The sequence below is a fragment of the Phascolarctos cinereus genome, unplaced genomic scaffold (assembly GCF_003287225.1).
Source record: "Phascolarctos cinereus isolate Bilbo 61053 unplaced genomic scaffold, phaCin_HiC Scaffold_4;HRSCAF=312, whole genome shotgun sequence".
Taxonomy (NCBI): Eukaryota; Metazoa; Chordata; class Mammalia; order Diprotodontia; family Phascolarctidae; genus Phascolarctos; species Phascolarctos cinereus.
The window spans coordinates 681,019,264-681,042,035 of NW_027555847.1; the positions used below are offsets into that span (position 1 = coordinate 681,019,264).

At 48.1% G+C, this 22,772-nt stretch overlaps 1 protein-coding gene and 1 pseudogene across 1 annotated transcript; both read right to left on the reverse strand.

Moving 5' to 3' along the window:
* Nucleotides 1–2,930: 2,930 nt before the first annotated feature.
* PLPPR3 (phospholipid phosphatase related 3) lies at nucleotides 2,931–11,563 on the reverse strand. Its single transcript, XM_021008784.2, has 8 exons — nucleotides 11,475–11,563; nucleotides 10,851–10,972; nucleotides 8,635–8,820; nucleotides 7,189–7,318; nucleotides 6,472–6,667; nucleotides 5,425–5,482; nucleotides 4,974–5,147; nucleotides 2,931–4,758 (listed from the first exon to the last, which is right to left on the reverse strand). Exons 2-8 carry the CDS (start codon nucleotides 10,923–10,925, stop codon nucleotides 3,340–3,342), a joined length of 2,238 nt encoding a protein of 745 aa, XP_020864443.1. The 5' UTR covers nucleotides 10,926–10,972; nucleotides 11,475–11,563; the 3' UTR covers nucleotides 2,931–3,339.
* An 8,850-nt stretch (nucleotides 11,564–20,413) lies between these two features.
* On the reverse strand, nucleotides 20,414–22,489 carry LOC110223430 (uncharacterized; annotated as a pseudogene).
* Nucleotides 22,490–22,772: the final 283 nt, after the last annotated feature.

Genomic DNA, 22,772 nt, shown 5'->3' on the forward strand with positions numbered 1-22,772 from the left:
CCAAATGGCAGAAGCTGGGAAACCTATAAATTGCTGGGTTTAGGAGGAGCCTGAAGTGACTTTGAGATGCAACTCCCAGCGACTTCACCATCAAAGGAAGGGGGAAGTGGAAAGGGAGAAGGGGGAAGGTAATCAGCATTTGTATAGCTGATATGGGCCAGATATTGTGCTAAGCACTTTTTACAATTATCTCATTTGAGCTCACAACAACCTTGTTGGGATAGGTACCCATTTTACAGTTGAGGAAACTGAGGCAAATTGAGGTTAAGTGAGTGGCCCAGGTTCACACAGCTGGTGAGTGTTAGAGATTGAATTTGAACTCAAGTCTTCCTGACTCCAGGCTTAGTACTCTGTCCTTTGGGCCAACCAGTCAGAAAGTGAACAATAGGGCAAAGATAAGGAAAAAAGACTGAAATTAGAAAAGACCTCAGAAGGAAGAAAACTCAGTTAAGGACCTTGAACATAAGCAGCTAAATCAGCAGGGAGGATCTTGACAGCAGGAAGGAATATGGTTTTCAGATCTGGGAAAAACCTGCCCCCCTCCTACCTTTCCAGTTTTCTTACACCTTCCAGCCCATCACATGCTCTTCAGTCCAATGACACCAGCATTCTGGCTGTTCCTTAAATAAGAAGCTCCCTCTCCTAACTTCGAGGCATTTTCCCTGGCTATCTCCCATGCCTGGAATGCTCTCCCTCTTCATCTCCCCCTCCCGGCTTCCCTGGCTTCCTTCAAGTCTCAGCTAAAATCCCATCCTCTACCAAAAGCCTTTTCTGATTTCTCCTTAATGTTAGTGTCTTCCCTCGGTTGATTGTTTCCTATTTATCCTATTTATAGTTTGTTTGTACACAGTTCTTTGCATGCTCTCTACCTTGTTAGATTGTAGCTTCCTAGAGGCCTTCTGCCTGTCTTTTTTTTTTTTTGTATCTTCACTGCTCAGCACATTGCCTGGTACATAGTAGGCACTTAATAAATGTTGTTATTGTTTCTCCTTCATTCTTAAAGAAGATCAATGACATCATGGCTATGATATCTTGACTGACTGACATCTCAAGGAAAATGAATCAACACTCGATGAGCTGACCAAAGAGAATATGCAACAACAACCCATCATTCCTGAGTGGTTGAAAGGAGAATAAGAATTGTGAAAATGAAATGCATGGCCCGCCCAGCAGAAATAATTGGCAGAAGAGAAAAAACTTGAATCCACGGTGGCAAGTCTCAACAAAGAAACAAAAGAGAGAATAACTAATTGGGAATGCAAATAAATGACATCAAGGACAATCTGGAAGAAAAGAAGCAAAGAGCAATAACATTCAAAGAAAGTGTGATCATCACGCAAGCAGAACACTGACCTCAAAGACAGGATGTATAGAGACAACTTAAATCGGGCGGTACCTATTTATTAAGTACCTACTCTGTGCCCAGCACTGTGCTAAGTGCTGGGACCATAAAGATCATAGGATTCGTAGGGATGGGTTACCATTTCATTTTAAAAATGCTTGTTAATAAACACTTCTTAATCTTTTGTTTTAACATTTCTTTTATTGTGGAGGTGGTAAATAGCTGAACTATTTTGTATATTGAGTACCTTTCCAGAAGGGATCTTTTAGTCCCTTTCGGAGGATCCCTAAGAATGAGCCAGACAAGTTTTAAGGGATTTCTCCCAGAGCTGTATTCTGGTATAGGGAAAATGAGCCAGAGAAAGAGAGAAGAGCCTGATGCCCTTGCTTTGAGATCAGCCTCCTTCAGGACATGAACCTGATCCAGACCTGGGGCCCCTTGCTATGACAAGGGTATTCCTCAAAGGTAAGGGGGAGAGTAGGATAGCATTAACCTTTTTTTTTATTTTTAATTTTTTTTGGCTGCCATGAGGCCATTGACTTAAATTGAACACGTAGTACACTCATACCTGCAGATCTTTTTCAAGTGAACTACTGTCTGGCTGTATTTCCCCATCCTGTCTTTGTGAAGTTGATTTTTTTGGAAGGAACAATGGAAAAAAAACCCTAAATGCCTGCTATATGCCAAACATTGTACTAAGTGCTGTATATATATTATCTCATTTAATTTCAATGACCCTGGGAGGTAGGTACTGTTATTATCCTCAATTTATAGATGAGGAAACTGAGGCAGAAATGAAGTGACTTGTCCAGGGTCACACAGCTAATAAGTGTCTCAAACTGGATTTGAACTTAAGTCTTCCTGACTCTAGGCCTACTGTGCCACACCTAAATGTACTTGATATTTCTCCTTATTAAATTTCAGCTGACTGGGTTCAGCCTATCACACTAATCTGTTGAGTTTCTTTTGGATCTAGGCAGGGGCAGAGGCTGTAACCTGTGAGGAAAGTGTTGCTCCTAGTCTGGGCATAGGGTCTCTTTCTAAGAACCTCCTTCCTCTAAGGCTTATAGTTAGGGAATACGGGTCCTCCATCTCCATGGAGGGAGAGTTGGGTAGTGGGCTGAGTAGTCTGTGCACATATGTAATGTACACATATGAGCACTGTACATGCTTTAGCATGTGTTAGAGAACCATCTGTGTGGCACATTTGCACATGGACATGCCCATGTAGGTGGAACTCTTTCAAGGGGATGGGTTGGTAGGCAGGCATCTCCATACCCTTTGCCTCCTGCTGCAGGAGATTTGGGAGGTCGACTTAAACCTTTCTCTGACATTGATGGGGAAAGCTGAGCCCCTTAAAGTCAAGGAGGCTGAGGAAAGACTCTATCCACCTGACCATTGTTGGGAGTAGAAGACCCCAGAGTCTCTATCCCTAGCATCCTTGAGGTCCCAGGGCCAGGATGGAGAACGGTAAGGGGAAATTTCTCAGGACACAGAACCTGGTGTTTGGAAATCTTTATTTTTCACCAAACTTTGTATTGTATGGTATTTTACAATCAATGCTGGACTCTGCCTTCTAGCCCCCATGTCCTCTCACCCACCCAGACCCATGCCACCCCATGAGCAGTGCCCCAAGTCCCTACTCCACCCTCCCCCTTTCACCCTTCCCCACCATTTCCTATTTACAGTTATCCCTTTGATAAAATCCACTGTGTCCCCTCCCACCCATCAGGGGGTTTGGTATCGCCCCTTTTCCCCATGCCTCTTCAGGCCCTAAGGTCTGGGGAGGCCATTAGTTGAAGCAAATTCCCCTCCCCAGCCCTCTTCTTTGTCCCCTGCCCCATCCTTACCATCTCCTGGTCCCCTGGGCAACAGATCTGCCCACAGCATGAATGCCTGGCTCTGAGCCCTGAGCACCAAGAGACAGAGTCTCCCTGGACCAGGGCAAACAAGCCGACGGATAGTGGTGGCTGGGATCCAGCCCCCAGGCTGGGTTCTCAGTCCTTAAACCGGCGGCCAGCTGGGATCTTCTTGTAGTAACTCTCAGCCTCAGATTCTCCGTGCCCATCCCTTTCAGACAGCGCTAGGCTGCCAGGTTTGCGCCGAAGAGTGGACTCCCTGCTGGCGGGTCCCAGCACCCCTTCGCCTGGGGTCGGCATCCCCTCGCCTGTGGCCAGGTTGACGGTGGCTACGCCGGTGAAACGCGGTGGTTCGTCCTGGTCCACGTCACTGATGGAAGATCCGGGGGACACACCAGGGGCCTTGCTGGCCCGGAAGCTGCCCCCAGCCCGGTAATCACGGCCCGCCAGCTCCCCCAGCTCATAGGTATCACTCCCAAGCTCAGCACCTTTGGCCCCGGCAGCTGCCTTCCACTCCCAGGGCCCGTTGCCAGAGGACAGGTGCACGACAGGGTGGTGGGGGGCATGCGCATCAATGGTGACTATGCTGCCGCTGTCGCGCTCCGAGGGCGAGCGGTATTGGGAGGAGTCAGAGCTGGCACTCGAGGACGAAGCTGTTTCGGCCGCCTTCGGGCCCGGCGGACCCCCAGGCCCCATGCCTGGTGCCTTGGACATAGCAATGACCTGCAGGAGCCGGGGTGGGTTGGCCACGCGCGGTGGGGCCGTGACAGAGGCTCCCCCTTTCTCGGCCATCATGAGCCACTTGGCCCTCACGGCTGAGCTGCTCTTGGGGGAGAGGCTGGCGCTTGCTGGGCTGCTGGCCGTGGCCTGACTCTCCTCGGGGATATGCACCAATGGGGGGGCACCAGCCCGTGGCGGCAGGAGCACCCGGGGCCCCAGCCCTGCCCTTTCGGCCCCAGCCCGGGCCTGCACGGTCGGGTACAAGGAAGGCGGGATGGGGCCCCCCTCCTCCTCCTCCTCCTCTTCCTCTTCCTCCTCTTCTTCCTCCTCCTCTTCCTCTTCTTCCTCGGCCATGGGCTCTGCAGCCCCTCGGAGATGGCCTGGTCCAACCTCCTCAGCCAGGGCCAGGGCCCGTCCCCCCTCCAGAGACTTCTGTTTCCATTCAGTGATGAGCTGCTTGGAGCGGGAGGCATCCAGGGGCACGTGGATGGTCATGTGGCGGCGGGCAGGGTCATCCAGGGATGGGGTGTTGACCCGGGGCAGGGTGTTGCTGAAGGTTACCATGTTCTCTTTGCCCATGGGGCTCCGAGGGGCCAGAAGGTCTACGTCTACACTGGCACGCTTGAGACTGCCCAGCGACGTCTTCTCCCGTGGCACTGGCCGGGGCACGCCCTCAAGTCGGGTCTGTGGTGTCAGCTCATCTGTGCTGACTGACTTGTTCTGGTGGTAGACAGAGTCATGGCCTCTCTGGGTCAGGGCCCGAAGGGCATCCTTGGCTGGTGGTGGGGCTGGGGGCTTCTCCAGTGGGGCCCGGAAGTTACCCACTGCGTGGCAGGCCTGTGGAATATGGGGCAAGTGTCAAAGTTGGGGGGAGGTCCCCTGAGGTCAGGAACTATGTCTCTACCTCAGACCAGGGGCTCCCTGAGGGCAGGCTTGGGTTTTCTCCTCAGCCAAGAGGGCGTGTCTGAAGGCAGAGTTACATCTCTAGGGCCTCTATGAGAGCCCAACCACGTCTCCTCTTTCTCCTTCTCACCCCTTCCTCCCAGACTCACCAGGTAGGCAGCAATGCCGGCACCGATGAGGAAGCCACTGTAGACATCACTGGGGTGGCTTCGGTGCTGTGTGATCTGGGTAAGGCCACACACCCCCGCAGCAATAGCAAAGGCAAAGACCAGGATGGGTTTGAGCAGCTTGGTGCTATCCGAGATGATGGAGTTAAAGTACATCTGTGTGGAGAGATGCCTGTCAGAGCCACGGGGAGACTCTACCTGGACCCTCCTTCCCAGATGTGCACTACATGCAGAGGATGCTGGCAGAAGTCAGGAGGCTGGGAGGATAGGGTGGAGGCCAGGCAGAAGCCCGGCACATTCAGGGGTAAATGGCTGGTGGGTCCCTTTGGAAAGGGGGCAGGTCAAGGGTTAGGGAGGGGCACAAGGGGAGACTCTGAGACTTCATGCGGATGGGAATCGAGGCTGCATCCCCAATGCCAGGAGACTCACTCACCGACACATAGACAGCTGCGAAAGCCGAAAGGGTGGCATGCTGGGATGGGAAGGTCTTCCTGCCAAGTGAGTCAGTATCCGCATCAGGCTCCCATACTCCCCCTCCCCAATCCCTGTATCACATGGCCTGGAGTCTGAAATCTAAGATCCTGTGATTTTCAGTCTTGGTGTGTCAAGAGCCCTGGGTTCTAGTCCCGGCTCTGCCCCTGACTCCCTGTAAGCTCAGTGAAGCCCCCTGATCTTTCCAAGCCTCAGTTTCTTCATCTGTAAAATGGAGGGACTGGGCTTGTTCATCTCTAGGGACCTTCCCAACTTTTGTTCTTAGCTTGTGATAGGAACATAGAGCTGGAAAGACCCTTCAGAAACAAAATGTCTGAGCTAGAAGGGACTTATGGGCCATCTGGTCGTATCTCCTACATTTGCAGGAAGGGAGGCCGAGGATGGTGAAGTGATCAGAAACAGGATCTGAATCTAGGTCCTCTGATTCCAAATTTAGAAAATCTTGCCCTTCCAACCTCCTTATGGTACTACATTATCCTAAAGGTTCTTTGAAACCACACCATGAGGTGCAGTGGAAAGAACACAGTTTGGAGTCAGAAGACCCAGGTTCCAATTCAGATGCTGGTATTTAATACCACTGTGACCTTAGGCAAGTCACTTCACTTTTTTGGTGTCTTAGCTTCTTCATCTATAAAAATGAACGGAAATGGTCTCCAAGGTCCCTTTTCAGCCCTGACCTTCTATTTTCAAAGGCCCCTTCCCACTCTAAACCCCATAATTCGGGACATGTGACTTCATCTCTTTAGGGCCTGGCTCAGAGCTGCACAACTGAAAAGCGTCAGATCTTCTTGGCTTCCAGAGCGGCACTCTATTCTGGTGCCAAGCTCTCTCTTAGAGCTTGGGATTTCAAAATAAATATATACAGGGTAGGTTGGATTTATACCCTCTCCAATCAAATGAGATTTAACGTCAAGCAGTACTGGCTCCCTGCTCTTGGGGCACAGATGGCCCCTGGCTCTCGGGCCCCACCCCCAGGGCAGCGGCTCACCTGGCAGAGAGGATGGCATGAGCATCCTGGCCGGAACAGATGTCCTGGGTGATGTAAGGGTTGGCATCACAGGAGATGCCTAGCAAGGTATAATTGGGCTTGCAGACTGTCAAGAAGAAGGGAGCATGGTAGCCTGTGGCCAACTGGATGATGTCAGTGACCAGGGCTGTGGCACACAGGCCAAATACATGGACGCCTGTGGAAGGAGGAGGGAAGGGTCAGAGGCGCTGTGTGTGAATCCCACATTGTCCCAAGAAGCTACCCCTATGCCCATCCAGACCCATTGGGAAGGAGGCAAATGGGAAAAGCAAGAAAAGCCACAGGAATGTGGGCATGGCTTAGCCAAGGGAGATCGAAAGTCCAGCGGTGACAGTATGTGCTGGGGTGCCTCTCCCAGAGGTGATAGGGAGGGAAGGAGGGAACATGTATTTGGTAAACACCTATTATGTGCCAGGCACTGTGTTGAGCCCAGTACAAAAATTATCTCTTCTGATCCTTAGTCTAACCCTAGCTCTATCCATTGTGCCACCTAGCTCAACAGCCTTGGGAGGTAGGTGTGGGAAGAGGCAGTTGGGGAGAGGACTAGTTGCTGTGGAATTTGGAAAATAATCTCAGGGTGAGGGATGTGTGTGGGGAGAGTGACCTTGGCCCATCTGGCAGGGGATAAGAGATAACTCCAGCTTCTCCCACCAGGGACTCTCCTGCCTACATCCTCACCTACAAAGCGGACTGTCCGACGCAGGAAAGAGTTGAAGTTGCAGCCCCCAGCATTGATGCTCCCCTCCGCGTTGGTGCGGCCCTTCAGCTTGGACTGGAGACAGTAAACGATGCCTTCCCCGACCATGATCTGCACCAGGGAGGGGAGTAAGGGCTAGCCTCAGCTGGCAGCTTCTTCCCAAGCCCTTCCCAGCTCCTTCCACTGGGTCCCACCAGGTGTGAGGAAAGGGAATATGACCCTCAGTAAGCCCCTTCCTCTCTAGGCTAATCTCCTCAGGTGAAAGAAAATGTTTTTTCTCTTCTTAAATTTTCCCAGAGCACTCTGTCTGGATCTCTCCTGGTCCGTGAACCTAGTGAACCCTGTACCTCTTCCCCTCTCATCATTGCCTCCCCACCCCACAAATTGGGAGGTAGGGTCTGCATCATTCTTATTTTTCTATTCCAATCACTTAAAACAGTGCCCTGCATCTAGCAGGCACTTAGCCATTTGGCCAAGTTATGTTGTTGAATCTCCTCACAGGAAGATTGGACTCAATGATCCCTGAGGTTATTTTTTCCCCCCCGGCTCTGACACTCTGTTCTACAGACTTTCTCAGCTTTGAAATTCTTCCTAAGGTATTCTCTAGCCCTGACATTCCCTGTTCTATGGCCCTTCCCAGATTTGAATTCCATGTATGGTGTTCTAGGCCCCTTCAAGCTTTGCCATTCTGTGTTCTGAAGTTCCTTCCAATTCTGACAGTCTGAATTCTAAGGACTCTACCATCTTTGACATTCTGCATTCCATGGCCCCTCTCAATTTTAAAATTCAATGCACTATATTCTAAGGTCCCTTCTAGCTCTGACATTCTATGTTCTAAAGTCTATTGATGCTTTAATATTTTATGTTCTATGTTATAAGATTCTGTCTGGCTCTGACACTCTACCAGTGGTGAGGAATCTGTGGCCTCAAGGCCACAGGTAGCCTTCTAGGTCCTTGGGTGTGGCTGACTGAGTCCAAATTTTATAGAACAAATCCTTTTATTAAGGGGATTTGTTTTGTGAAGCTTGTATTCAGTCAAAGGGCCACACTTGAGGACCTAGAGGACCACATGTGGTTGTGTGGCCAAAGATCTCCTACCCCTGCATTCTGTAAGGTCTCCCAGGTCTGACAGTCCTCCAAGCTCTGATATCTATTAGTCAGTTAATCACCAAGGGCTCTAGGGACACTCACATGTTGCCTTCAGAGGTACGTGGTTCTTCCCTCTCCAGAGGGACCAGTGGGCAGTAGGACTGGGAATTCTAGAGAGGTTGTGTGAGTAGCCCAGTGTCACATATTGGAGTCAAAGGGACAAGTGGGTGCTAGAACTGAAGTCTCTCATGCGCCAATCCAGCTGGGCTCCAATCTCCATCCTGCTGGCCTCTGATCCTCCCAAACCCACCCCAAGACAGGACATCCTGAAGACTTACAGAGGCAGCTGGGGCAGCAAAGGCCAGGCTTAAGAGCATGAGCAGTGGGATAAGCTCCTCACTGGTCTCCACGTAGGGCATGGACAAGGTCCGGTCGTAGCACTGGAAGCCCACCTTGGCTGGCTTGAAAAGGTCGGTCAGCTCCAAGAAGTAAAGGGTCACAATGGAAGAGGCGACAATGGGGAGCTGGTAGATTGGGAAAGAGAGAGGGCTTGGTGTGGGGAAGCTCTAGATCTGGGTTCTAGCTCTCAAATCCACTCTGGCTCCTGCAGTCTCTCTCTATCCACATCCCCGCTCCTTCCCCCAAGCCTCTTTCCTAATCCATCCCCTGGGAAATACCATAGACCTGATCTGGCCCATATGAAGAACCCTACCTATTTGTACTGATCTGGCCCTACCTATTTGTACATCTCATTATTGCATTGGATCTATTTTTTTTGGGGGGTTAGGCAATGGGGTTAAGTGACTTGCCCAGAGTCACACAGCTAGTGTTATGTGTCTGAGGCTGGATTTGAACTCAGTTCCTCCTGAATCCAGGGCCAGTGCTCTTTCTACTGCGCCATCTAGCTGCCCCCCATTAGATCTCGTTTGATCCACACACAAACCCTGGGAGGTAGATGCTATTGTTATTCTCATTTTACAGATAAGGAAACTGAGGCATAAGTTAAGTGACTTGCCCAAGATCATATCGTTATTAGGTATTTGGATTTGAATCCAGGTCTTCTTGACTCCAGGTCCAGCAATCTATCCACTGGATTACCTTTCTGCTTCAATGATATATTTGTAAAGTGTTTTGCAAAACTTAAAGCACTATATAAATGCTGGCTATTGTTATCATTATCATTATTATTATTAATGCAAGTCCCTGTAAGGCCCTATGTACCCTCCAGTCTGTACTCCTCCCTTTCTGACCTTCCCACCATGTGCCCTTTTATTCTGTTCAAGCTAGTTTTCTCCCCATCTCTTTCATACTGGGCTCATTGGTGTTTTTTTTTACCTCTCCTGCCCAAATCTGAGCTCAGAAAAGGGAGAAATTCTGGTGGTTAGGGCAGACTTTCTGAAGGAGAGGGAACTGGGGCTGGCCTTATGAATCATCGACTCACACCAGGTAGGGGTGTTCGCTAAGGATACAGCATTCTCTAAATTGGACCTTTCTATTATCTCTAATTGTATTGTTTAAGGATTAATTTTCATAATGAAGACCTTGGGTCAAGTACAATCTTATATATATATATGAAACGGATAGGCTGGATTTTAAATCAGAAGATCTGGGTTTGAATTCTGGTCCTTTATATGACTGGCTATGTTACTTAGCATCTAAGTTTCAATTTCCTCACTTGTAAAAAGTGTGTGGTGGGGAAAGGGGTTGCGCTAAATGACCTCTGAGGTCCCTCCCAGTCTAAAGCCTGAGACCCTTTTACTCCATGGATCTGACTGATCCAGCTGGTGATCCCCCCACCCCAATACTGGCAGCTGGGTGGGGTATTTGTCTTGCCTCCCAGGACCTGGTTGCCTGCCCCCATCCCTCTGAGGATGTGGTCCTGTTTCTCTCAATCACAAACATCCTGACAGTCTTTCGGGGGAACTGAAGGCCAAATCTTAGGTTAGGGCCTGGCCACCCAGATAATGTCTGGCTGCCCCTGGCTGGCCTGCCTGTCACCACTGTTTGTCCGTCTGGCTTCCAGTATGACTACCAGTTAGCTAAGTACTCTTTCCACCTGCTGGAAAATCAGATCTCAGAGGCCTTAGAGGTGGTAGAGAAGAAAAGATCTCTGAATTAAGGACTCAGGATACCTGGGTTCTAGCACTGCTTCTGACTTTCATGGACAAGTCTCTTTCTGTTTGTGGACCTCAGTTTCCTTCTCTGTAAGGGGGTAGAACTCCATGTCTAAGGTCCACTTAAGCTCTGATATTTTTTGGTCCATGTTCTAAGGTCCTTCCCACCTCTTCCATTCTGTGTTCTAAGGTCCCTCCCACCTCTGACAATCCATATTCTAAAGGCCCTTCCAGCTCTGACATTCTGTATTCTAAGGTCCTTCTGAGCTCTGAAATTCTATGTCCTATGTTCTAAAGACGCTTCTGGCTTTGACATTTCATATTTTATGCTTCAAGGGCCCCTTCTAACTGCTGTTTTGGAGGAGGGATGGCTGCCTAAGTGGGGTTGCAGTCACCCCTTCCTGGGCTTAGTCTGTCTATTGGTCCCCATGTTCCATCACCTCCACAAAGTAGAAACACGGCAGGAGTGTCATGCTGTCCTTTGGACCCTTGGCCTTCTCCTTGGCTGAAAGCATGATGTCCTGGGGGCTAGGGACAGGGCAGTCAGGTCAAGGCCCCAAGGCTGCACAGGAAAGAAAAGGGTGAATGTGTGGTCTCTAAGGGACCCAGGATATGTATGCATGCATGCATGCCTCTGTGTGTGTGTGGTGGGGCTGGTACTGAGGGGATGGTGATGGCAGGCAGTGCAAGGCCTGCTTTTCTGGCCCCATCCCATCTCCTGTCTAGGGGTGCCCAGTTTTTTGGAGAGGCATCTCTGAACTGGGAGGGTGAAGGGACCCCAGAAAGGGCTTGATTTATGCCTCCCCCCAACCTGGCCCCGTTCTTGGGGGGATGGTAAGGATGACGGGAGAGGTCCTGGAGCAGGAGGCTAGCAGGGGAGGGGGGCGATTAGGTCTGTGGGGGGAACAGGAAGGTGAGAAGCCCCATGCCATCCCCGAGCAGAGGGCTCTGAGAGAAGAGAGCGATAGCAGGGGGAGGAATTGGAATGGGGGGGGGGGAGCGTAGCGTCCTATCCCGCAGATCTGCATCCCCGCGGATCTGCATCCTCACGTCTCCCCACTTACCTCGGGGGCTCCGCAGGGACCGGCGGGGCCCTCCCAGTCTAGAGGCGGTGGCGGCGGCGGCAGCCGGGAGCTGGACTCGGAGCCCGAGCTGGAGCTCGAGCCCGAGCTGGTGCTGGAGCTCGAGCCCGAGCCCGAGCCCGAGCCCGAGCCGGAGCGCAGACAAAGCGCCCCTCCCCGGCGCGGCCCCTCGGTCCCCGCGCCCCGCGCAGCCCCGCGCAGCCGCTGCGCATCCCAGCCCCGGCGCGCCGCGGGCCTCCGGGATGGGCCCGAGAGACAGGGGCAGAGGCAGAGGCAGAGGCAAAGGCAGAGGCAGGGGCAGGCGCGGCGGGGCCGGTGGCGGCGGCTGCGGGAGCCCGGAGGAGGGGCTGCGAGCGGTGGAGGCGGCTGCGGCGCGGTCGGGGCGGGGCCAGGCTGCGAGCGCCAGGATGCTACGGGGCGCGGGGGCCGGGGGGCTCCCTCGGGGGGTGTGGCCGAGCCGTCCCGAGGCCGGCGCCGTCCCGGCTCCCGGGGACCGCGTCCCTGTCTCCGGACAGGGCTGCCCCTAGCTCTGGGCCCCCTCCGCGGGGCTCCCCCTGCTCCTCTGTGCCGGGGTCTTCTGGCCCCTGTAGCTCCCAGAGGCTCGTTTCTTTCCATGTCTGCTCTCTCTGGTCATCGCGCCTTGGCTTTCTGGTGGTGCTCCCACGATCTCCCCACCCGGTGTCACCGTATCTCCCCCTGTCTCCCCACTACTCTCTGTGTCTCCCAGTGTCTCCTGGCTCGGTGTCTCCTCATATGTGTTTCCTTGGGATCATACGTTCATAGATCTAGGTGCCTTAGAGGCCGAGTCCAGCCCCCTCATTCCACAGATAACGGAACCGAGAACTGGAGAGAGGATCTGATTTGCCCAGAGTCACACAGAATAAGTGGCGGGGTCAGGATTTGAACTAATGTCCCTGGACCCTCTACTAGACCGCCTTCTCCGTGTCTCCCTGGATCATTCCATCCGATTCTATGGCTAGCTCTGTCTATTATGATCTGTCTTAGGGAAGAGAGAGGCAGTGGGGTACAAAGGGCAATAAATCTGGACCCCGGGGTTGAAATCCCACCTCTGCCACTTAGTAACCGCGGGTGGGTACCCCCACTATGTTCGGGAAGTCACTTCAGCTGTTTGGCCCCTGTTTTATCTTCTGTAAAATGGACTATTAGACCCCTCTTAAATCAATGATTCTATGTATAATTTCTCCTATCTGTTTCTCCTATAGTATCTCCAGTATCTGTGTCTCTTGTCTTTCTTGGGATATTTCCCCTCCTGGTCTCAATGGCTGGCTCTGTATCTCTTCCCATCTGTTCACAACTCTGTGTTGTGTAAAAGGGAATCTCCCTGCCTGCACTCTGGCTGGCTCCGTTTCTCTCCTGCTTCTTTCCCTCTGTCTTTTCTCATGCCTCACCATCTCTCAGTGTCTCCTGGGGAATCTCCTTGCTCCTCTCTGGCTGCCTCCTGGCCCTGCCAACTTCTCTCCCAGTTTCCATGGTGAGCTCCCAGGGGCTGAGAGACAAAGGAGATAAGTGATGGCTGGTTCTGTATTGTGTGTGTGTGTATGTGTGTGTGTGTGTGTGTGTGTGTATCAGGTTGAAGGCCCCCCCCAAAAGAAGCTAAGGTGGTGGGTGTCCAGGATTTAATGCGGCTCAGCTCGGCTTAGTGCTGGGGAGCTATACCCTACATAGTGATTCATTAGGGGGTTATTCTGATTTGGGGAAGACTTATACAAGCTGATGCAAAGTGAAGTGAGCAGAACCAGGAAAACAACATATACAATGATTACAGTAATGTAAACAGGAAGAACAACAAAATAGTCAAAATAGCATTCTCTGAAAAATCATGATCAAACTTGGCACCAAAGAAGAGACAGGAGAATGTCCCTCTTTCCTTTCTATGGGGACTAGGGTACAGAACACTGCATGTGCTGTCCATGTACTGTTAGTTTTGTAGTCCCCCCCTTTTTCCTTTTTATTGTTTGTAAAAAAGAATGACTTTCAGAGCAGGGAAGGGTTATATAGATTTGGAAATAAAATTATATATTGGGAAATGAAGGTTACATAAAACAGAAAATATTAAAAATTTAAAAGTCATTCTGATAAATGGAGCCTCCCCATTTTCCTCTTCTTTTGCTCTACACTCAGTGGGGATATGGGGAGGGGGTAGCCGCACCCAACCCTCGACAATCCTTCCTTCTTCCCTCCCCTTCCTTCCTTTCCCCCTCCATCTTCCTTCCTTCCTTGCTTCCCTCCCTCCCTCATCTACTTTGATTACAGAAGTGTCAGGTCTCTAGATTCAGCTCAATTGGCGAAGAAATGTGCTCTCTTTTGCTTAAGGGCCTGAGCTATTCTTCCCCTCCTCCTCCATTAGAAATTGTGGGGCTGCTCACTGATGCGGGGGAACCTTGCCTGTCATTCCAGCATCCACCTATCACCTAGCAACTGGGAAAGAGGCGGGGACTTCCCTGCAGCTGTTGTTCTGGTGGCTTGCTCGTCATGTCAGGGAGTGAGCCCTCAATCCTTCCTCCTCCCACCCCAGGATTCCAATCCTTCCCCATGGGGAGGACCTGACATTGCTGCTTGGGAAGCTGTAGGACAATAAGCCACTTATTCTGGCTCCTGTCCATCTCCTCTTTGGATCCCCACAGCAGCTCTGGGACAGAGGAGTCCCAATATCACCAACCCAGAGCTGGAAGGGACCTGAGAGGCCACCTAGTTGTTTTCAGATGGGAAACTGGAGCCCAGAGGGTGAAGTCATTTGTCCAAAGTCACACAGCTAATAAGAATTAGAGGAAGCATTTGAACCCAGGTCTTCCTGACTCCAAGCCCAGCTCTTTATCCACTATGTCTCTCAAGGTACCATAGGGCCAGGGGATGAACAGTAACTTGCTCTTAGAAGTAATCTCATTCAGTTTTCTCCTTTTACAGATGTGGAATTCAAGCCCAGAGTGGTTCATTGACTTGTCCAAGGTCATCACACAAGTACTGAGGAAAGCCAGGACTCACCCCTGGGTCCTCTAATTCCAAATCTCTATTGCTTTCAACAGAGTTCCACTTTGCCTTGGGAAGAAGCCTTACCCAACTCACACAGGGCTCATTGTCATAGCTTGAATGAGAATTGTTTCCCAGTTGAAGTATCAAATTTTAGAGAATCATCTAATTGTGTTCAATTCAATTCAATCCAACAAGCTTTTATTAAAAGTGCCTACTCTAATAAGGGGGAAAAGGGCCTTTGAGGCCATCAAATCCAACCCCCTCATTTTAAAGATGGGGAAACTGAGGCTCAGAGCTGGCAAAAGAGTTGCCCAAGGACACATAATATGTTAATTGCAGATCTGGGATTACGCCCAAGATTTTAACTGCCTTGCACTGAGTTACCAGTCTGTGATTCATTAGGGAGATAGAAGGCTCATGCATAGTATATAAGCAAACACTGAATGGTGTGGTAAGAGAGCAGTTAATGTTGTGTGAGACATTTCCAGGATTATTGCATGCTGCTTCCCTTACAGGCATTCAGCTTCCAGCCAACCTGGGCTCCTGGCTTTTCCCTGAACTTTGCACTCAGTCTCCTGCTTTTGTCTTTTTTGTGTGAGGGTCCCCTATATCTGGAATGCTTTTCCTCTGCATCTCTGCTTCTCAGAAATCCTAGCCTCTCTCAAAGCTCAGCTCATCCCTTTAGTTATTAGTGATTTCTCCCTTCTGAAGTAACCTTGTATGATTCCTCTTACTGGAATGTAAGCTCCTTGAGGGCAGGGATTTCTCTTTTTTTCTTTCCCTCTTTTCTTTTCTCTATCCCTGGCTGTCAGCATTGCACCTTCCACTTAAACATATGTTTATTGGATTGGATTGGATTAGAATCTTTTAGACAGTAGGAAGAGAATCCTAAAGTTGGGAAAGGTTCTTGCAGGAGGGGCATCTTGCTGCAGGGAACAGAGCTTTGGTCTGCAAATAAGATTCTAGTTTCAATTTTGCTCCTAACTCGCTGGGGGTCAGTCCTTTCCTCTCTATGAGCCTCAGTTTCCTCATCTGTAAAATCAGGGGTTTGCATTTAGTTTTCTTTAAGGTCTCTCTTCCTCAGTTGTGACAGTATCTATGCCAAGTTCCTTTCCAGCTTCGACAGTCTATGGTCTGAGTTCTATGTTCTAAGACCCTCCTAGCTCTGACATTTCATGTTCTAAGGTCCCTCCCAACTCTGATATTCTATATCCTAAAGGCATTTATTTCCTACCAGTTGCTCTTCTGGGCTTCATCATAGTCTCCAGAAAGCCGTCATCCCACAAGGTCATATCAGCTCTGAAACTCACATCTCTTTAGTAACCCTCACTCTGGGTCCCTGTCTCCCTTTGCATTTCCCATCAAGCTACCCTAATATCTTTCCAGTTTCTTATAATGTATTGCCCTTCCCCATTAGATTATGAGCTCCTTGATTTTTTTCTTAAATTTAAATTTTCAGTTCTAAGTTCCCTTCCCCTCTCCAGCCCTTCCCCTACCCACTGAGAAGGCAAGAAATATGACACTCATTACACATGTGAAGTTGTGTACAACATGTGACCTTTTTTTGAGATCATTTTTTAAAATTTTTATTAATTTATTTTGATTTATCAACAATCACTTCCATACGCTTTTGAGTTGAAAATTTTTCTCCCCCTTCCTCCCCTCCACCCTCCCCAAGATGGCGCACAATCTGATATAGGCTTTACATTTACATACCCGTGATACATATTTTCACGTTAGTGAAGTTGTAAGTAAAAATTAAAATCAATAGGAGGAACCATCAGAAAGATGAAACAAAACTCAACAAAAGGTAAAAATAAGTGATAGTGATTCGACTTCCACAGTTCTTTCTTTGGATGTGGACAGTATTTTCCATCCTGAGGCCTCTGGAGATGTCTTAGATCTTCGTAATGCTGAGAAGGGTTCAGTTTGACAGTCTTAGTCATTGCATAACATGGCTGTTATTGTGTACAAAGTCCTCTTGGTTCTGCTCACTTCATTCAGCATCAGACCACATAAGTCTTTCCAGGTTTTTCTGAAGTCAGCCTGTTCATCATTTCTTATAGCACAATAGTATTCCACAACTTGCTTAGCCATTCCCCAATTGATGGGCATCCTCTCAATTTCCAATTCTTTGCCACCACAAAAAGGGCTGCTATGAATATTTTTGTACATGTGGGTCCTTTTCCCATTTGTTTGATCTCTTTGGGATATAGCCCTAGAAGTGCTATTGCTGGATCAAAGGGTATGCACATTTTTGTAGCCCTTTGGGCATAGTTCCAAATTGTTCTCCAAAATGGTTGGATCATTTCTCAACTCCACCAACAATGTATTAGCGTTCCAATTTTCCCACATCCTCTCCAGCATTTATTATTTTCCTGTTTTGTCATGTTGGCCAATCTGATAGGTGTGATATGGTACCTCAGAATTGTTTTGATTTGCATTTCTCTAATCAATAATGATTTAGAGCATTTTTTCATATGTCTATAGATGGCTTTAATTTCTTCATCTGAGAACTGTCTGTTCATATCCTTTGACCATTTATCAATTGGGGTTATGGCTTGTGTTCTTATAAATTTGTCTTAATTCTCTATATATTTTAGAAATGAGGCCTTTATCAGAGAGACTAGTTGTAAAAATTCTTTCCCAATTTTCTACCTTCCTTCTAATCTTAGTTGCATTGGCTTTGTTTGTGCAAAAACTTTTCAATTTAATGCAATCAAAATTATCCATTTTGCTTTTTGTAATGTTCTCTATCTCCTGTTTGGTCATGAATTCTTCTGTTCTCCATAGATCTGATAGGTAAACTGTTCCTTGTTCTCCCAGTTTGCTTATAGTATCAGCCTTTATATCTAAGTCCTGAACCCATTTTGACTTTATTTTGGTATATGGCATGAGATTTTGGTCTATGCCTAGTTTCTGCCATACTCTTTTCCAGTTTTCCCAGCAGTTTTTGTCAAAGAGTGGGTTCTTATCCCAGAAGCAGGGGTCTTTGGGTTTATCAAATAATAGATTACTATAGTCATTGACCACTGTGTCTTGTATATTTAACCTATTCCAATGATCCACCTCCCTATGTCTTAGCCAGTACCAAGCAGTTTTGATGATTGCTGCTTAACACGTGACCTTCTTGAGAGCAGGTTCTGTTTTTTTTGTGTCCTCAGTACTTAGTACCGTGACTGGAGCATAGTAGGTGCTCAACAAATGTTTGTTGCCTTTCTCTCAGGGGATTTCATGTCCTAAGGACTGTCCTTGCTCTGACATCCTGTGTTCTCAGGGCCCTCCCAGCTCTGATATTCTGTATTCTAAGCCCCCTCCCAGCCCAGACATTCTATGTTCTCAGGGACCTCCTAGCTACTCTATAAGGGCTCCACTCCTTTAGTGACCTGGCTGTCCGGGTCATCAAGAAGCCCCACTTCCTGGCCTTGCTGTCTATGCCTCTAGTTTCCATGCACTGGGGTTCATATCTTCCCAGGACCCATGGAAATTCCCCATATTTCTCCTGGACCCTGTCATAGACATCGACTTTCCCTCTCACACCAGGCAAACAGGTCCCAGCCTGGATGCGAGGCCATGGGAAGGGTGTCTTGAGCTGAGACTTCCTCCATCCTGGAGGTCACAAGGTTCCCTTTCCCCATCCTGCCATTGTCCTGAGGGGAAAGCCCCTCTGTCCCCTGTTCCTATGAACTCTGCTTGACCTGAGGAGACGGTTATCATGTGCATACCACTTCACTGCCCCTCCCCCCCAAGCTCTAGGATGGATGGCAGTTAAGCTTTCCCTCCTGGACAGATCTCCCTAGGACAGATCTCCCTAGGACAGATCTCCTACAGCCTCGGGTTAGGAGTCATAAGAGCTTTCCCAGCTCTGTAACTGACTCCCTGTGGGACCTCAGGGAAGTCTCTGGGCCTCAGTTTCTCTAAATGATGCTCTAGAGTAGATAGATGGTCTTCTAGGCTACCTCCAGTAATGACACTTTGTGATTTAAGGTTGGAGGGAGAACACTCATACCAGAGTATCTCTTTGCTCCCTCCAGGGAGCTACCTCTCCTCCAACCCCCTCTTTGCAACTGGTTCTCCCTTCCACAGGCACTCCGAATTCTGAAATGCCCACAGGTGGGCCCCTGTCCTGGCTTTTTCCTTTTCTAGCCTCCTTGCAGGATTAGGGGCAACACGTGTGGAGGGACCCTTATCAAACCCTAATTTGTCTTGAAAGCTTCAGGCAACTTCCATGAACTGGTGGTCAGTGAGAGGGTTGGGCTCAATTAGAAGGGACCGGTCTGTGAAGTGGATAGCTTGAAGAGACTGAGGGTTTGGTGAGAGAGATGGGGCTCAGCTGGGATGCTGTAGGGTCCAGTGAGGAGTTGGGGTGCTGAGCAAGGGAGATGGTGCCAGGGACTCAGTAAGGGAGTCAGGAGACCCATGGGATGGGGGATCAATAGTTAGATGGGAATTGAATGAGGTAAATGGGGACTTAGTGAGGAGGTTGGGGAAGTCTGTAGCTTGGTTGTGGCATCAGTAAACTTATCTCTGATCTGTGCCTGGTCTCAACCCAAAGGATTATGGTTCTTATTTGCTGTCCATATCTAAGTCAATTTTATTCTAATAAGCCCTTATCCTAGCTGGGTTATAAGAGCATAGGTTTAGAATGGGAAGAGACCCTAGAGAACACTGAGTCCAACCCCATCATCTTTCAAAGATAATAAGAGAAAGTTAAGTAACTTACTCAGGGTCACCCTGCCAGTAACTGCCTGAGATAGGGGTTGATCCCACTTCTTCCTTACTTATGAGTTAGGGGTCTAGCGCTGTAACCACTCTACAATACTGCTTCCCTTTCCACAATCTTATTTAGTCTTTCCCCTGGTTAGGAGAATTCAGCCCATTACTAAGTTTCCTTAAGCTGAGTTCCCAATCTCCATCAATTCCCAGGAAGGGTTCTATTTTCTCCCATCTCTTCCCTTTTTCTTATGTTGCCATCTTGTCTCTCTGGCCTTTGCAGAGGGGAAGAGGGGAATTCCCACATTATCTGTTCTGTGTTAATTGATCCTGAATTCCTTCTGTGCCCTTCCTATCCCCCACCTCCCTCCAACCCTTCATTCTCAGAGCTTCATTTTTATTATCTTACCTAGCTCAGCTGGAAGACCCTCTCTTTTGTGTCACCCCCAATCCCTTTTCAAGGGTTCAGGGGCTCCCATACACATTGGCATGTTAAAAAGGATAGCTATTATCTTCCATGAAAATACTCATTCTTTCATCTGCCAAGGATTTATGAGCATCTATGATATACAAGGCCCTGAGGAGGAGGGAAAGACTGTAAGTGTTAACTCACTACCTTCAGATAAATTTTAACCTCCAGGCTCCCATCTGGAATCCTGCCCAATGTATCATTCCAAGGCTGACAGATATAGGGTTGGAAGGGACCACAGAAGCTTTTTTCTTCTACCCCATCACTTTAAGGAGACTGAGGCCCAGAGTGGTTAATGACTTGCCCCAGGTCACACAGGTATGAAGCCTCATGAGAGGGTTTGGAGTCCAGGTCTTTGATTCTAGAGCCAAGTAAGAACTCTTTCCAGGTAAGCGGAGAAGAGTCTTTGAATTACACTCATGATCTGGGTTCCAATCCTGGCTCTGAGAGTTGCTAGCTGTGTGACTTGGGTAATTCATTAACCTCTCAGTTTCCTCATCTGTAAAATGGAGGTAATAATGGTGCCATCATTCTGTTGGTTATTTCTAATTTCTATCTTGTTTGTATATAGTTATTTGCATATTGTCTCCCCAAATTAGACTGGAAGCTTCTTGAGAGCAGGGACCTTCTTTTACCTTTTTTTGTATCCTCAGTGTTTAGCACAGGGCCTGGTACACAGTAGATGCTTAATAAATGTTTATTGACTGACCAACTACCAACATCAGAGATTGGTGAGGAAAGTCCTTTGTGAACCTCAAAGTGCTAGAGATAAAAATAGTCATCGATTCAGAAGAAACCCTAGAGAAAGTGGAGTCCAATTTCTTCCTGAAGCTGAGAGAGAGAAATATGCTCTAATAAGGTCACTTGGCTACAGAGTGAGTGGCTGAACTGGGTTTTGAACCCAGGTCTTCTGGTAAATGCAGTGCTCACTCCCCTGTACCATGCTGACATGCTGACTCCATTGAACTCTCCTTTTCCTTTCTGTGTATCATCAGTGCTTAGCATAATGCCTGGCACATACTAGGCATTTAATAAATGCTTCTTGACTCCCTTTCCTTTCCTTGTTTATTCTTCTCTGTAACCCCCTAGCTAGCACCTGTTGCTTTCTTAAGTGCATAGTAAATGCTTGATAAACATTTGATCAAGTCACTTCACTGATGGGATTTCCATCTGGTAAAAATTCTCTTCAGGTCAATAAAGGCTGAACTGTCCCAAAGATTTACCGTATTATTTTTTCTCATAGTCTTTCTCACTGGTCTGAATTTTCTGATGCTTTGTGCTGGATGAGCTGGGGTTAAATAGACCTCCTTTCATGTACATAGTTTTTCTTCCATATGTGTTCTTTGAGATAATAATTTTTTTCCTTGAATTTATTTACTTATTTTTTTTTTGGTGAGGCCCATATGTGTTCTTTGATGCTTAATGGAGGACACTCTACTGTTGAAGGCTCTCTTACATTCATTGTATTTATAATGTTTCTCTCCAGTATGAGTTCTTACATGTTTGGCCAAGAATGAGCTCTGAGTCAGGGCTTTGCCATATTCATTGCATTTATAATGTTTCTCTCCAGTATGAGTTTTCACATGTTTTGTAAGGGATGAACTTTGGCTGAAGGCCTTCCCACATTCTTACATTTATAAGGTTTCTCTTGGGTATGAATCCTCTGATGTCGAATAAGGTGTGGGCTCTGGCTGAAGGCTTTGCCACATTCATGGCTTTCATAAGGTTTCTCTCTGGTGGATCCTCTGATGCTTGATAAAGAATGAGCAGTCACTGAAAGCTTTACCACATTCATTACATTCATAAGGTTTTTCTCCAGTATGAATTCTCTGATGTAAAGTTTGGTCTCTGTCTGAATGTTTTCCCACGCTCATTACATTTATAGGGTTTCTCCCCAGTATGAATCCTCCTATGTTTTTTAAGGAGTGAGCTATGGTTGAAAGCCTTCCCACAGTCAAGACATTCATATGGTTTCTCCCCAGTATGGATTCTATGTCACTAAAGGATTTCCTGCATTCATCACATGGATAAGGCTTCTCTCCTGTGTGAATTCTCTGATGTTTAGTAAGGAATGAACTGTCACCCACACACATTACATTCATAGGGCTGCTCTCTGGTATGCATCCTCTGATGAAGAATGAGATGTGAGCTTTGGCCAAAGGTCTTCCCACATTCATTACACTGATAAGTTTTCTCCCCTGTATGAATTCTCTGATGTGTAGTAAGGGATGAACTATCACTGAAGGCTTTTCCACATTCATGACACTCGTAAGGTTTCTCCCCAGTATGAGTCCTCTGATGTTTAGTAAGGGATGAACTGTCACTGAAGGCTTTTCTGCATTCGTTACACTCATAGAGTTTCTCCCCAGTATGAATCCTCTGAAGCTGGATAAAAGCAGAGCAATATTTGAAGTCTTTCTCACAATCGAGGCACTTCCATAGTTTCCTCTGCTGCTGAACTAGGTCTGAGTCCTTCTCTCTTAAGCTCTCTCCATAGGCATCAGATGAGAGATGCCTCTCTCCTTTGGTAACTCTTTTTTTTCCTTTGGTAACTCTTGTCTGGCCAACAATAACTGGCTGCATATTGGTGCTTCCTCCTGATTCACAGGCTGATTCCCCAGGAGAGGCCTTCTTGTGGGTGACCACCACTCGCCTCAAACATCTCTCTGGCTTCTCTGTTGCACTACAAACTGGTGTTTGACTTCCCATGCTTCTCCCAACATAACATCCCTTGGACCATCTCTTCTGAGTCTTTCCAAAATCCTGACCCTGTATGATCCTTCTTCAGGAATATCCTTCATGAGAGATGACACCTTGGTCTTAGACCTTGTCTCCCAACCTGAAAGAAATGGAGAAAGTAAATTCATTCATTCATTCAACAAACATTTTTAAGCACCTACTGTTTTAGAGAATTATGGCAACTATGTGAGGATAATAACATAAACCCAGGTAACCATGATATATAAAACATTGTACATTATATCATGTAAAGAGTATAGTAGCCAGGAGTATGCTGGAGCTAGCTAAAACCGGCTCTCAGTAGCCAATTATAAAATTTTCATTTACACTTTGGAAAATCAGCAAATGCTATAAATCAAGATTGACTT